The 16,727-nt window shown below is 44.4% G+C and overlaps 1 protein-coding gene across 1 annotated transcript in view; it reads right to left on the bottom strand.

The window, feature by feature from the left end:
• Positions 1-393: 393 nt before the first annotated feature.
• The window catches only part of LOC144605315 (ankyrin repeat- and BTB/POZ domain-containing protein 3-like), a 40,533-nt gene continuing 24,199 nt past the window's right edge, over positions 394-16,727 (bottom strand). The window contains exons 8-17 of the mRNA XM_078420437.1: positions 16,362-16,449; positions 15,056-15,191; positions 12,173-12,393; positions 8,814-8,989; positions 7,895-8,000; positions 6,887-6,989; positions 5,881-5,971; positions 5,078-5,146; positions 4,091-4,204; positions 394-2,083 (exon numbers count right to left, since the gene is read on the bottom strand). Coding sequence (XP_078276563.1) covers positions 1,883-2,083; positions 4,091-4,204; positions 5,078-5,146; positions 5,881-5,971; positions 6,887-6,989; positions 7,895-8,000; positions 8,814-8,989; positions 12,173-12,393; positions 15,056-15,191; positions 16,362-16,449 — 1,305 coding nt within the window. The 3' untranslated portion in view covers positions 394-1,882. The remainder of the gene's footprint in view (positions 2,084-4,090; positions 4,205-5,077; positions 5,147-5,880; positions 5,972-6,886; positions 6,990-7,894; positions 8,001-8,813; positions 8,990-12,172; positions 12,394-15,055; positions 15,192-16,361; positions 16,450-16,727) is intronic.

Below are 16,727 nucleotides of genomic sequence, written 5' to 3'. Positions count from 1 at the left end.
GTGACATTTCAGGTCGATACCCTTCTTCAGACTGATAAAGAGCGGAAAGGGAAACGAGAGATAGAGACAGTGATTATAGGGAGATATAGAACAAATGAATGAAAGATATGCAAAAAGTAACGATCAAGGAAAGGTGGAGCCCACAATTGTCCATTGTTGGCTGTGGGGTAGGGGGTAACGAGTTATACAGTGAAACTCAACAGGACGGCAATGAAACTAGTACAACGACCAGGGTGGGGGAAGGATGGAGTGAGAGGGGATGTAGGGTTACTTGAAGTTAGAGAAACCAATATTCATACCGCTGATATTCATACCAAGACCATTTACTTGTCATGTGATTGAAGTTACACACCCATCTGAAGCCCACGAAGAACACAAAAGAACACATTTGGAATTAAATCCTGTTTAATTATAAAAGGCACACTACAGGGCATCAATGTGTTCAACATTGTAAATAATCATGTACAGCTCTGAAATCTTTTGTTTGATTTTCATGCCTGAAGTACAGATTTCTGACACTTTCCATAAATATGAATCTCTCTGTTTAATAATATTTTTACACCAGGAAATCCATTATTAAGCAATAAGACACAGTAGGTTACACACAATATTGCACTTCAGTAAAAAATAGTCATTTAGTTTCTCTTTTGATTGCAAACATGCATGAGGCACAGTAAAGTCTCGGAATTGAATGCTTGAGTAACACATGTGAAACAGTCCACGCCAGCCGACTTCAGGTAAGTTTATACAGTCCTTCTAGAAATCCTATTGTCACTTCAGTGAGATTCAGTGAGTCACTACATGACTCAGACCAAGGATCCATTGGGAGACTGTAAACAAGCAGCCCCCGATGCAAGCTGACTTCAGGTAAGTTTAACTTTAAGATAAGCTGTTGTTGGATGAATGGATGGCAAGCTGTAAAAGGTTCTTCTGTTCTCTACCATCTGAAATACGTTTAATGTCTCTGCTTGTCACAGATCATAACTGGCGGAGATACTCTTAAGATGCATAGGAGGGACGGTTCACCGAAACTGATCCATCACAAGGACTGTTGCCCATTAACTGCTCACAGACCATGATGTCCAGGAGGGTTGTCCATACAGCCAGTGTATTGTCAGGAAATAGCCTTAATGTAAATTAAAGCCAGTTTGAGATGGAGACATTGGTAAGATGGGATGGGATGAGATCGGGGGAGGTAAAAAAAAATCTTCATTGTCTATGATTGACAGAGTGATCCTCAATATCAAGATGACCCATAACCTGGTGTAAATATAGAGTTGACCTCATTTGTTTGCTACAGTATCAGAGGCTCTATGGGTCCACCCTATATTGAGGATTGGATCACATTATTTTAAGGCAAGGTGTTGTTACATGAATTAATAACAAGTAGTAAAAGGTTATTTTGTGTAGAATGGAACTGCAGATACGGAAGACAGACGCAAAGTACTGGAGTAACTCAGCGGGTTACGCAGCATCTCTGGATAAATTAGATGGGTGATGTCAGGTCACCTCATGTTGCCTGACCCACTGAGTTACTCCACCCTTTGTGTATATTAAAAGTTTTTCTGTTCTCTGTCATGTTTAATGTCACTGATCACAAATTAGTCCTTGCTCTGTTGGAAGCATAAATACAGGAAGGCATGAATAGAAGCCTGGATGAATCCTGGGGATAGAGAAATCAAGGCATGGATATTGAAAGAGAAGGAAGAAGATTCTCTGAGAGAAAATAGTTACGGTTCTTTTGCTGTTTTCCAAGTCACTACATATTACATTGGGCTGCTCGTTTGGTTTCCCCAGTAAAGCAATCTCCATTTACAGGCAATGTTTGTTAGTCGTCGCCACCATTGAAAGGCTAAGTCGACATTTGAGTCCTGTTGTTAAATCATACCATGGTTTCCTTAGAGATGGGCTGGTAAACTGCTTGCATCCTGGCAGTGAGAGCTTGCTGTAGGTCTGCCAGTAGATCAGATTTTACTGCCTCATTCTTCAGCAGCTGCCGGAAAGAGTCCTGCTCCAATAAAGACAGCATGTTCTTCAGAAAGTATCCACTGCAGTAGGAGACCAAATCAGAGGCATCCACGACCTGTAGCAAACAAGTGTAGCTTTTCAGAAAAATAAAATCACAGCAAAATTGCCCACTGGCGTTTTCTGACCTCAAGAGAGAGTTGCCCAATTAGTTCCATCTCCCTATTTTACTATAGCTCAAAGATTTTCCTTTTGAAATATCTATGCAATTGGTTTTGAAAGTTATCGAATCTGCCTTCTCTACCATTTTAGGCAAGGCACAGCTCATCGCAGAAAACGTTAGTCTCAATCCCTTCCAATTGTTTTGACCAACAACTTTATATTTCCTCTGGTTACCAACTAGTGGAAAGTATTTCTCCCTACTTCTTCTATCAAGCTATAGAGGGGGTGACACACTGGCACAATGATAGATTTTCTGCCTTACAGTGCCCGAGACCCAGGTTTGATCCTGACTACAAGTGCTGTCTGTACGAAGATTTTACGTTCTCCCTGGGTGGGTTTTCTCCGGGTACTCCGGTTTCCTCCCACACTCCAAAGATGTAAGGTCATTGCTAATATTGGAATTTCTATAAGGCGTAGAATTGCATTTATTGGGTTATTAGCCTCTGAAATGAAGACAGGCGTGAACACTGCAACATATCTCACCGAGAGGCAACACCAACAATAGGTGGAAAGATAGGAAAGGGAGGAGATGGCTACTGTCACTGTGGTTAAAACGGTTATGTTCTGACTATCCATTACAGTTTCAAAAGACGCAGCAAGTATGATCCCACAACAGTAATGATTTGGGGTCCCCTGCTCTTCAATAATAACAGTAGATGTGGACCATGCACCCTCTTCAATGTTAACAGTAGGTTTAAGCAGCACAGCCTCTTGAATCTGATCCACTGTCTACAGGTGATTTGATCTTTGGCCTCAACTTCAATTTCCTGCTTACTCCCCTCACCCTCAATGCTCTTTACAGCCAAAAAGTGGGTGCATCCCAGCCTTGAATGTAACCAATTCCCTGGCATTTTCAATCATACCTAATAATTATCCATATCTATAATTAAATCTAGTTTCAGATTCCAGAAAGGCATTTTATTCTGTTTAGATCACCTTCACAGAACATCTAACAGTACAGCAATTAACAGGTGCCATGTCCCACAAAGTCCAAACATGATACCAAGATACACTAATCTCATCTGTCTGCACATGATCCATTTCCATGCATTTGCTGCATATCCCTGTGCCAATCTAAACATCTCTTAAACGCCACTATCATATCTCCACACCCGGCAGCATGTTTCAGGCACCTACGATCATGTAAAAAATTGGCCCCCGCAGATCTCTTTTAAACTTTGCACTTCTCACTTTGAAGCTGTGCCTTCTCATCTTTGACATTTCCAACCTGCCAAAGGTTCTTACTGTCTATCCTATCTATATCTTTCATAACTTTATATACTTCAAACTATCCCTCCAGTTCAATTTTTTACTATGAAGTGAATCCTGTCCCATTACACTCGACCAGGTCTAAAGTAGCCTGCTCCATGGCTGGGTCAATGGGCTTAACTTTAGTGCCTTAACTTTAGTCCAGAAGATGACACCTCCAAAGGTGCAGCATTCCTTAACTACTGTTCACGGGACATCAGCCTATATTATGAGATCATAAGTGATAGGAGCAGAATTAGGCCATTCAGCCCATCAAGTCTACTCCGCCATTCAATCATTGCTGATCTATCTCTCCCTCCTAACCTCATTGTCCTGCCTTCCCCCCATAACCTCTGACACCTGTACAAATCAAGAATCTATCTATCTCTGCCTTAAATATATCCACTGACTTGGCCTCCACAGCCTTCTGTGGCAAAGAATTCCACAGATTCACCACCCTCTGACGAAAGAAATTCTTCCTCATCTCCTTCCTAAAATCCACAGAATGAGTTCTCCACACAGTGTGGATCTCCACCAATTTCAATGCCATTAATTTCTTAACTTATCTCATGAATTGTGGAGGATACTCTCCTTTAATTCAAGACACTGCATGTTATGCATCTTGGATATCAGTGTAAGATATGGATGACCTCACCTTAGCCCTTTGGTAGGTATTTGAAATGCCAGCAAGGGTCAAGTCCCTTGAACACACGACTTCACAGTGATGCTTAAGCGACTCTAGTTTGAAGATGCTGGAAGCTGTGAGAACCTGGCACAGAGGCAGAGACATGAGCACTGGAGTAAAACGATTATGGTCCAAGAATGAATAAAGTTTCTCCACAGCCATTAAAACCATTCCACCTATTCTAGCTTACACACATTCCTTTCATCTCCTCCCACAGCTCACAAATGATTATCAATTCTGCTGAACACATTTAACCTTTAATATAATCTCCTCTAAAACAAAACAAAAAATCAGAAAGCAATCACTATTCTACACCTTGGCTAGAGGCCATTTTATTTCACTCCATCCATGTCCATCCCTTTACTCCTATTCCCTGACAGATAAAGGTCTTGTTCGTCTCTGCTCCAGAATCCAACAGTTTCACCAAACTATAGATAGACACAAAATGCTGGAGTAACTCAGCAGGACAGGCAGCATCTCTGGGAGAGAAGGAATGGGTGACATTTCGGGTCGAGTTTGAAGAAGGGGGTCGACCCGAAAGGTCACCCATTCCTTCTCTCCAGTGATGCTGCCTGTCCTGCTGAGTTACTCCAGTAATTTGTGTCTATCTTGGGTTTAAACCAGCATCTGCAGTTCCTTCCTACATACAGTCAAACAATAAATATCCTTCCATTCAATGAGGGGAGCACCACATCATTTAATGCCTGTCACCTTCCCACCCTACACAGACAGCCACATTGAGCACATTGATCTAAGAAGTCCTCAGCTCATGATTCTTCCCTGCCCAGCGGTAATGAGTTTCTTGCACTAACACTTTAATGCACCTTAATATCTAAGTGAGGGAGTGGATAAGTAGATTTTGTGCTGGGACACCTGGCATCTTGCTCTCTGGCAGCAGGCAATGGAACAAGGTTTCAAATAAGCGAGAGCTGAGATACATAGGAGAGGGCATCTTACCTCCAAGGCTCGGCTTTTACTGATGTCCATTCTCTCTGTCCCTCCACTGTAAATGTGCTGAACCAGGCACTGTGGAGAGATTGCATTTCAGTACACGGGTCTGTGCATGATAAGCCAAGTGAAAAAACATTTCCCCAAATGTGACGCATGCATTTCTATAACAGCTTTGGTTATCACAAAGGCCTTTACACCCAAATATTAATTTCCAGGAGGGCAGTCATATTTTGTTGGGAAATGTCAAGGTTAAACTGTACATTGCCAGCTGTACAAAAATCTCACCAAGATGAACAACCAGTTATTTACTTTTGGCAATGTTGACAATAGATAATGTCTTTGTGGCTTAACATCTCTTCCGAAGGACAGCTCCTCCAAGAATACGACATCCCCTCTTTACTAAATTGAAGTATTTGTCTGGGACAAGTGTCGGAGAACTCACAAATTAGGGGTTCGTTACCAAAATTATGTTCCAAGCCTAAGCATGATTAGTGACCAGGACCGCTTATACACCAGATGCATGAAGGTTTGGCCATTTTGCCTACATATACCAGGTATCCACAGTAATAGTTGACAAGAAAATGTATCATAAGAACATCAATTCATGAGTGATAGGAGCAGAATTAGGACATTCAGCCCATCAAGTCTATTCCGCCATTCAATCATGGCTGTTCTACCTTTCCCTCCTAGCCCCATTCTCCTGCCTTCTCCCCATAACCATTGACACCCTCTCACACCTATGTGGTGTGCATGCAATTATCCTGCTACCCAGTTTATATTAAGAATTTGCAAAATCTGCTGTTAGTTACCTCAAATGTTTCGAACCCTACATCCTTTATCTCAATGGGATTGCTGGCCTTGGCAGTGTTGGAAGCGCAGGCTTCAATGAGTACTTTGAACCTGAAGTGTGAAAATAATATTATGTAGTAACCGCATAATCATAAATGATAGCGCACTAATGGCCTTCAGCACCTATGTTAGAGTTCTACAGTATGTACACATCTTTAATGCAACAATATGTTGCTGATCCTCGCTTCAAGAAATCTTCAAGGAATGTGAGCAGGAAATATACCCTTAAACCCTAATCAAACAAAGTCTGCTTAATTGCAGAGAAACCTCTTGACTGATGGTCAAAGTAACACCATTTGCATAGTCCTCTCCCACTTACAACTGTGATACGAAAGACACAAAATGCTGGAATAACTCAGCAGATCAAGCAGCATCTCTGGAGAATATAACCAGATAACATTTGGGGTCGGGACCCTTCTTCAGACTGACTGTGGGGCTTGGGGGGGTGGGGGGGCAAAAGAAAGCTGGAAGGGAGGAGGGGCAGGTCAAAGCAGGGAAGTGATAGGTGGATACATGTGAGGAGGGTTTGGACAGGCAGATGGCTGGACAAAGGCCAAAGACAAAAAGACGAGGCAAGGATAGAAGAGTTGAGAAACCAGAGGAGGAAATGTGGGTAGAAGTGGAGGGGGAGAGAGAAATTCCACCAATTTACTCCCCCCCCCCCCCCGTCCCCTTCGCTGTGTACTCACTTCTCATATTGCAGCCCTCTTTGAGCTTTGTTCCATCCTCCCTCGCCCGTTCCCTTCTCACTTTGAAGCCAGTGTTTCTCTACCTTTTAGTCCTTCCCTTCACATAGACATACGTTGCAACTGTCATGATGTTATGCTTTTACCCGCAGTATACTTAATCTACAGAATGGGGATCAGACTTAAACGATAGAATCTCCCTGCCCCAGCTTCAAGGCCAATGCACTAACCCGGGTATGCGTTGAACAGATGATTAGTTTGATGAACTGTGGCCTCTTACCGGGGTGAGGCAGAAGACAGCAGCGCACGATCGCCGTAGAAAGGTTTCCCTCCCACGAGGAAGGTGACGTCTGAACGGTTCCGGTTGTTCATGGGGACGGGCTCTGCAGGAAGAAACACAGAGAGAGAGAACGAGTTAAATTAAGGACTGTGAGACTCCTTCTGTCCCGGTTGGCAAGTGGCTGTGCATCACTGTGTACTGTGAGATCCCAGGGAACGGTCTGTATTCACCCTGCAAGAGCTGCTACTGCTCTCTAATCCTACAGTGGAACATTTTGGAGCAACACTGGAAGGCTCCACAGTCTTCCAGTGGATAGGAAGAGAGAGACTGAGATGGATGGGGTAGACAACTCCATGGTTTGATAAGAGAAAGCCACACAAGATTGCTATAGATGGTGCATAGAAAAGTACAGCACAGCAACAGATTATTCTGCCTGCAATATCTTTGCCAACCTTGATGCCAACTTAAACTGCACATGATGTGCATCTCTCTATTCTGGTTGATAGATAGGAATATATCAAGTAGATGCACAAAGTCTCTTACCCAAAGTAGGTGAACAGAGAACCAGAGGACATAGGTTTAAGGTGAGGGGGGAAAGGTTTAATAGGAATCTGAGGGGTAACTTTTTCACATAAAAGGTAGTGGGGGTACGGTACTATTGCAACATTTAAAAAACATTTGGACAGGTACATGGGTCAATGCAGGCAGGTAGACTGGTAAGTGGGACATGTTGGTCGGTGTGGGCAAGGGCCTGTTTCCACACTGTATGACTATGACTATAGAGAGACAACCACATGGAAGGGGGAGTGGGAGACTCCTCACAGAGGTAGGTGGAGGCTAGGGTAATAAGCCAGCTTCATGGGGGGTGGCCATACCAACACCTCATGGGTATGGCGGAGTCTCTCCTTGTTGTTATGACTCAAGAGCAAAACGTTCAGCATTAAAGATGTGCTTGTGATTGAGTCCACTGTATAATCCCACTAGACAGAGGAGACAGATGAGGCTCACCTGCTGGAACACTGCTTTTCTCCTTGGGCTCCTGGATCACAGGGATATGGTAGGGCCCATAGCAGTGAGTGAAAATGGCAGCCAACTGTCGAATAATATCATCGTTCTGAAACATGCAATGCCAAAGAGACACCGAGGTCAGTTCATCCAACATTCAGTGCAGATACACAGCCCAGGCATTACTGACCGACCGCAGAGCAGAGCAGACTCACTGTTGAAACACCACTCTCTTCATCATAGTAGTTATCTCTGCTCACTGTTTAAGACAGCAAACCCTTGCATTTAATACCGTGGTTTGTTTTGGCCCCATGATCCCCATAATCAGAAGTCTGCAGTAGGAATTTGTTATGACAAAACTTTTACGATATCGTTGTTAGTTGAACTTCACAGGGGGATCTGCAAGATGGCACTTTATTGAAGGCTTTGCAGCCATGTTTGCAGATGATACGAAGATGGGTGGAGAGGCAGATAGTGTAGAGAAAGCATCTACACTCTCCCCAGCACAACCGCATTCTTCACACCAGGACTGCCACAACAGTCCAAGTATGGTTTGATTAATGTTTTGTTAAGTGGCGACATAACAATCCAATCTATATATTCCATGCTTTGACCTACGAAGACAAGCATGCCATATGCCTTCTTCACCACCACCAGCTGCCACTCTTGCCAGTTTCAGGGACTTGAATCCCTGGGTCCCTCTGCTCATCAACATTTTCTTGTGTCCTACCATTCTCTGTATCTCCTACCCACATCAGACTTCCCAAAATGCCTGGCCTGGCAATTGTTGGGATTAATTTCCATTTGTCAACATTCTGCCATACCTTCCATCTGATCTACATTGTTGAATATAACTAAAATATGTGTAAAAGATGCTAATGCAGATTTGTTCAGGCACAGAGAGGACTGCACAGCGTCACACCTTGCTCAAGTGGAATATGTTGAACATGAGGGGCAGGCCCTGGGAGATCATTTCCTCGCTGTACACATCCTTCAGACTATCGAACTCCTTCAGCAGATCCAGAGTAATGGAGCAGTGATGTTGGCTGAACGAGGTCTGAAGGGACTTCTGCCACGAGTGCACTGTCCATGGGACACCTGATGGAGAAAGAACAAACAGGCATGAGGCAAAGGGTGCAGACTTCGTTGGAAACAAAGAGGTTATGAACCAAGACACAGGAACTTCCAACACTTCACATACTCCACATCCCAGGCAATTGGTTCTGGAAAGACAGAAAAGTAGGTAGGGACCTGATGCGATCTGTTCACTGCGGTTCTAGCTGTGGATTAGTGGATATCTTCTCATCTCTGCATTTGAAGAGGAGGGCGAGGGTTAGGCATGTTACTTGGGTTGAGGGAGGGGGTAAGTGTAGGTGAGAGGGATTAAGCCTATGCCTTGGGTTTGAGGAGTTAAAAGGATCAGCCCCGAGCCTGGGTCCAGTGGGGTGATGGGGTGGGGAGATAGAGTGATCGGGTCCGTGCCCGTAGGGACAGGGGAGCTGGGGGTGGGGGAAGGATTGACCCCAGGTATTAGGTTTTGTAGGTTGAGGAGGCAGAGAGATTAGGCCTGTATCTTGGGTTGGGGGGGAGGAGTAAGGATAGGACCCAAGCCTTGTGTCCAGTGAAATTGTGGGGTAGGCATGCATCAGGATCAGTCCTGTGCCTCTAATGGAGTGCTGGCTTTGGTAAATGAAGGATGAGGCTTGCCTTGGAGTGGGAAACAACAGTGGACAGGCAGTTTATACATGGTCATATGGTGGGAGTAAACCAGGGAATGGGGAAGAGGGAGTGAAGGTGGTAGTAGAAAAGGATCACAATGGATGATTGGCCTAGGGTGGCTGGGTTTGGGTGGTCAGGTTACAGAACATTTTATTCACAAAATGCTGGAGTAACTCAGCAGGTCAGGCAGCATCTCGGGAGAGAAGGAATGGGTGACGTTTCGGGTCGAGACCCTTCTTCAGACTGATGTCAGGGGGGCGGGACAAAGGAAGGATATAGGTTGAGACAGGAAGATAGAGGGAGAACTGGGAAGGAGGAGGGGAGGGGAGGGACAGAGGAACTATCTAAAGTTGGAGAAGTCGATGTTCATACCGCTGGGCTGCAGACTGCCCAGGCGAAATATGAGGTGCTGTTCCTCCAATTTCCGGTGGGCCTCACTATGGCACTGGAGGAGGCCCATGACAGAAAGGTCAGACTAGGAATGGGAGGGGGAGTTGAAGTGCTCGGCCACCGGGAGATGCTGCCTGACCTGCTGAGTTACTCCAGCATTTTGTGAATAAATCGATTTGTACCAGCATCTGCAGTTATTTTCTTACAGAACATTTTCCCAGGATACAGCCTGGGAATGGAGGACCCAGAATCACAGCCCTCGTTTGGCACAGGTTTGGGAACCAAAGATCACCAGTGAAGATGAACAGACAGCAATGGAGTCGGTGGCTGAGGCTGGGGGAAGATGGGTCGTGGTCAGAATACAATGATGGCAGGGTCGGGTGTTTGGGAGGATCGGGGTGTAGTTTGGGGGTCATGGAAGAATCCAGTAATGGTTGTTCCCAGACAAACTGTGCTACATTCCCCCACAGTGTTTCAGAAGATGAGGAGTTGAGGAATAATATTAACTTTTCCATCCCTATCATGCAAAATGTGTTATTGTGCAAAAGTAACTCACTTAAGGTCGTGCTTAAATTTCTGGGTTTAAACACATACACTCCTGAAACAAAAGGCATCTATTTTCAACTGTAAAATGCTTTAGGAAAAGCGCATAGCGATGTTTCTTTTAGACCACTGTGCATAAATTGGTCACAGCATTTCCTCCTTTGCATGGTGGCTATAATTCAAAAGCTCCTTATTTACAATAAGATGTTCAGATGTGTCCTGTTAAACTTTCTACTGATGCTCTGGAAATCTGTAGACCGCATTACCCTATTCAGAGGTATAGGCAAATAACTGCAGATGCTGTTTTAAATCAAAGCATCTCATATTTTGCTTGGGCAGTTTACACCCCAGCGGTTTGAACATTGACTTCTCCCACTTCAGGTAGTCCCTGCTTCCCCTCTCTATCCCCTCCCCTTCCCAGTTCTCCTACTAGTCTTCCCGTCACCCCTCCCCTGACATAAGTCTGAAGAAGGGACTCGACCCGAAACGTCACCCGTTCCTTCTCTCCCGAGATGCTGCCTGACCTACTGAGTTACTCCAGCATTTTGTGTTTACCGTATTCAGAGCTTGTGCATACAGGTGCAGTTCCTGGAAATGCCAGCAGAGGGCTGTAACAGAACATATCTGGGTGAAGGCCCCATGGTTAATGGGGAATTTAAACTGCTGAGAAACCCAGGTCTGGATTTGTTTGGGTTATAAATTTTCCAAATAATTGTTTCCAGAGCCAATACAATCTTTAAGAACCAGAGACATCACGTAAAATCAATGTTTCCAACAATAAAAAACAGTTCAAATCAAGACAAAGTCAATAAACCACCAGAATAGATGGCAGTAATGATAGAAGCAAGTGGGGGAAAAACGACACAAAGTTCTGGAGTAATTCAGCAGGTTAGATTGCATCTCTGGAATATATGGATAGGTGATGTTTCAGGTCAGGACCCTAATTCAAACTCTGAGAAGGGTCCCAACCCAAAACGTCACCTAACCACAGATCTGAGCTATTGAGAGAGGTTGTGCAGGCAAGGACTTTATTGCTTGGAGCATAGGAGGCTGAGAGGGTGATCATAGAGAGCTTATAAAAGCATGAGGGGGAATAGATTGCTTGAATGCCCAGAGTCTTTTATCCAGCGTAGGGAAATCAAGAACCAGAGGATGCAGGTTCAAGGTGAGAAGAGAAAGATTTAATAGGAACCCGAGGAGCAACCTTTTCACTCAGACGGTTGTAGGTAGATGGAAGGAGCTGTCAGAGGAGGCAGTTGAGGCAGGTACTATTACACCATTTAAAAGACACTTGGACAGGACCTGGATAAGAAAGATTTAGAGGGATTTGGGTCAAATGTGGGCAAAAGGTACTAGCTAGAATGAGGCATCTTGGTCAGCAGTGACGAGTTGGGCTGAAGGGCCTGTTTCCGTGCTGTTTAAATCTATGACTTACTAGGTGAAACTGAAGCTCAGAGCAGATTGGGAGATTTCCATGGCCTCGTGGTTATGTGCAGATGGGAGCCTCTATGGAGGTGAACTGCTCTGGTCAACAGACCACAGAGGGATAAGGAAAAGAAAGAAACATTCCAGGAATGAGAGTTGAAAGTGCCATAACCCCACCCCAAGTGCACAAGAGGCTGCACCTACCCAGCTTGTGCAGTTCCACACTGATGTCGAGATAGTTGTGTTCGGCACTCTGATACAGGGCATCCTGCAGTGCTTTGCTGCGAGCTTTGCTACTGCGACTCAGCCCACATTTCGGAACCTGCTGCTTGCTCAACTCCGCCCCCTCGGCAAGGATGTCCTCCAGAGACACAAAGTCAGTGTTTGCGGTGTCCGGCTGTGAAAGAAGCTTCTGCAGCACTTTCCTGAGTCATAATTAAAAACAGAATATAGAGATATTAGCCATGTCAGCCATTCCAGTCTGTGTAACCAAATATTAAATTCATCACTGTAATTTACAGTATCTCGGTGAGATCTACACAGGTACCCTCCATCTATAGTGTAAACGTCCCCGGTTATTCATTCTCTGGTCCATTCAATTCATTGTTCTCCATCGAAAGCCAAGTAGCTCTCTGTCCTGCCTCTAATGAATAACTTCAGTACTGGGCCATCAATTGGAAGGCACTCTACACTGCACCACATTCTCTCCGTAAGGCTCCCAGTTAAAATACGCTCTCCTTGTGGATAAGTGTGAGGTTATCCACTTTGGTGGTAAGAATAGGAAGGCAGAGTATTATCTGAATGGTGTCAAGTTAGGAACAGGGGACGTACAACGAGATCTGGGTGTCCTAGTGCATCAGTCACTGAAAGGAAGCATGCAGGTACAGCAGGCAGTGAAGAAAGCCAATGGAATGTTGGCCTTCATAACAAGAGGAGTTGAGTATAGGAACAAAGAGGTCCTTCTGCAGTTGTACAGGGCCCTAGTGAGACCGCACCTGGAGTACTGTGTGCAGTTTTGGTCTCCAAATTTGATGAAGGATATTCTTGCTATTGAGGGCGTGCAGCGTAGGTTTACTAGGTTAATTCCCGGAATGGCGGGACTATCATACGTTGAAAGACTGGAGCGACTAGGCTTGTATACACTGGAATTTAGAAGGATGAGAGGAGATCTTATCGAAACGTATAAGATTATTAAGGGGTTGGACACGTTAGAGGCAGGAAACATGTTCCAAATGTTGGGGGAGTCCAGAACAAGGGGCCACAGTTTAACAATAAGGGGTAGGCCATTTAGAACTGAGACGAGGAAAAACTTTTTCAGTCAGAGAGTTGTGCATCTGTGGAATTCTCTGCCTCAGAAGGCAGTGGAGGCCAATTCTCTGAATGCATTCAAGAGAGAGCTGGATAGAGCTCTTAAGGATAGCGGAGTCAGGGGGTATGGGGAGAAGGCAGGAACGGGGTACTGATTGAGAATGATCAGCCATGATCACATTAAATGGCGATGCTGGCTCGAAGGGCCGAATGGCCTCCTCCTGCACCTATTGTCTATTGTCCTTGGCACCCCACCCTTTACACATGGTTCCCAGATGTAACACTCTCTTGCTTGTAATCCCTTCTGATCCTAAATTCAAGTGCTAATCCAGCAGTGACTAGCTCTCTGAACTGGAATTCTGTATAAGATAGCATCCTCTGTAAAAGCAGAGGTAGGTACAGTTTTGCTGTCTAGGGCTGTGACGTACACAGTGTGTTGAGCAGGTCTTATAATAGAGTACTGAATTTAGCACAGCCTAACAGGACCCTGCAATGTCCAGTCACATCGTCAGGGCTCCAGCATTTGAAGCACACTTTCCTGGAAGCCATCACATGCTTGCAAGCATGTGGATTATTGACTACTGATTCCAAATGGCAGAGAGGGAGTAAAGGAGAGACAGCATGCCCCCATTTCCCAGTCCACATCCTTGAGGTCCTTGTGGAGGAGAAGAGGGGGGGGGGGGGGTCCTTTGTACTGGGAGATCCATGCAAACCAGCACTAGGAGGATCAAGTAATGGAAGCCATTGTGATTTTTGAAGACCTATTGGTTCTGTCGGGGAGCTCAAAGCCGCAAGGGAGAAAATGTATCAGCCCTTGAACCCAATGGAAGGCTACATTGTTTACAAATACATTCACCACTCAGCCTCATGGTCTCTGTTACAGGACATGTTGATCAAATCCTCCTTATTTGAGTAGACAGTGACACTCACACTCCACTGGTGTAGTGAGCCGCACACTGGGAGAAATGGCAAACATTAGCATTCAATGTGTGGAATGATGGAGAAGCCAGACGTCAAAGTTTACCAAGATCTGGACATCCATGGGCAGAGCACGGGTGTGGCTGCCGAGCGATGGAATGCCACGGATCTCTTTCACCACCCACATGGAAGACCTCAACACCGTTCCTCAGAGAGGAGTTAGCAGGAAGGTTTCCTGTGCATTGTGGGAGGGATTGAGCCTTAGGATACCAGTTCTTTCTGCCTTGCTGCCCTGCGGTATCTGATCTTCCAGACATCATAAGAACTACCATTCAAGAACTACTGTACCACTACTGTAAGAAGTGGCAAGGTGCCTCAAGCACCTTGATCAGTATGGCCAGGCTTCTGAATCAGTAGCAGGCCTCCACAGTACGTTCTTCAGCAGACAACATGTTTGTGTAAATTGTGCAAGGAACAATTTTTAACTAGAAGTCTAACAAAATGGAAGCACGCAGGGACGGGTGATTGGTCTGAAGTGGGAAAACAGATCAAATGTCTCCTGCAACCTTCTTATGGAGTATTGCACAAGACTTGGCAGGACTCCCATTGAGTTCCATGTGACTGACTGAAAGCCAGGTTCAATTTTCCATCCATTGTGACTCCCAATGTGAGTACAATCTACTCCACAAAATATCCATCTTCAATTATTTAGGAATTTCTGGACTTATTTGCTAGATCCAACTGACAGAATAAACATCTCACACATAAAACTCTCTCTGCCTTCAGCATAAGGGTTTAATTTGGAATGCCCTCTGATAACCTCGACCTTACAAGTAAAAGCACATTGCCCCTTTTTCTTACCTGTGCCCATGGGCAGCAGCTTGACTGAAGGGATTAGCAATTCCATGCAGAGATGTTGCAACACCACCTTTGTCAATGGTCCCCGCCAGGAGGTCGGCTCCCTTTTTCAGCAAAAGGCAAACCAGATCAAAGTGACCTGAAGGAGATGTAAGACCAGACGTGAATCAGAAGAGAACTGTGCAATGAGGAGATTTAGAATGGGAAGAACGCCACGCAAGGGCATATCATCACATTTATAGGGAAAGGGTAGGACGCAGGGAAGAAATATCTTGTGCAGTCTGAGATAAGAAAGGGCATTTTATGGAGTCTGACAGTGGGAAGTATTTGTTACATGCACAACGTGACATCAGAGAGAGATGCATGATACACTATGCGATGTAGGGAAGGATATCCAACCCCTGGAATATAATCAAGGGGGTCCGATGTGCTAAAGTATTTAGGGAGTGAGGTGTGAGAGGTGACAATCAAAAAGGCCGATTTGTTCTGGATGTTGTCAAACTACCTGAATGTTATTAAATCTGTGAAAATATATTCCATCGCATTCTTGCAGGTTATGGGAAGTCTCTGAGCAATCAGAAGTTAAGTCATTCACTATGGGATACCCAGCCTCTGATCTTCATGTAATCAGCACATTAATATGGCTGGTCCAGTTATATTTCCCACTCTAGAGGGGAGTCACTGGATAAGTTGTTCAAAATATAGTGACAGGCAAGTCATATACATGAGATCAGAGGAGACAATGTTTGACCTATAAGAAGCAACAGAGGACTGTGGAGGCTGTGAATGGATATTTTTCTGGCGGAGATTGATATATTTGTTATTAGTGAGTGTGTCAGGGGTTATGGGGAGAAGGCAGGAGAATGGAGTTGAGAGGGAAAGATAGATCAGCCAAGATTGAATGGTGGAGTAGACTCGATGGGTTAAGTGGCCTAATTCTTCTCCTAGAACTTATAAACGTAAGAACTTATGAGAGACTTGATTAAAGCTATTAAAATGGAGTTTGTAGCACTTCATCAGTTTGTTTTTTTTGTGTGATAAATCAGTAAAAACTTATTTTCTACATGTTTTGTGTGATACTCAAAATAAACTATGAACTTCTACAAATAGAAATTGTGTGAGATAGAAAGTTTTCCTCATAGGTATTAATGTAAATCTTTAGGTGTGGTCTTTTTGACATAGTTAACAGCTGCCAGTGATATTTAACACTAATTTATGTGGCATAAATTTATCAATGTTGTTATTAATGCATTGAAACCTAATTTCTCTTATCTCATGTTGACACCACTTTCTTTCGGCTGCTGTGTACCTGCTGCAGCTACAAGTTGTAGTGGAGTATCCGACCAGCTTCCTTCGCTAACACACCCTTCGACATCGGCCCCGGCATCCAACAGCAACTGTATAAAAGAGAAAGAGAACAGAGATAAAAAGAATACGCGTTTAATTATATCCATAGAATCATAGTGTAATCCAAAATTCATCTATTTACCACAAAGATCATTGATTTGAAAGCCTGTGGCTTTCTATTCTACATTCAGCAGATTTTTCAGATGTTTCTCACTTCACCAAAAGTCCTTGTCTTCCTTCATTTCCATCCTATCCCCCATTTTAATTTTTTTCCCTGTTCTTGAATGAGCTAATTAAGATGTTTAAAATTATTCTTCTGGTGATGGTG

Source organism: Rhinoraja longicauda, chromosome 24, assembly GCF_053455715.1.
Source record: "Rhinoraja longicauda isolate Sanriku21f chromosome 24, sRhiLon1.1, whole genome shotgun sequence".
NCBI classification, from domain to species: Eukaryota; Metazoa; Chordata; class Chondrichthyes; order Rajiformes; family Arhynchobatidae; genus Rhinoraja; species Rhinoraja longicauda.
This window is presented reverse-complemented; position numbering and strand designations above follow the sequence as displayed.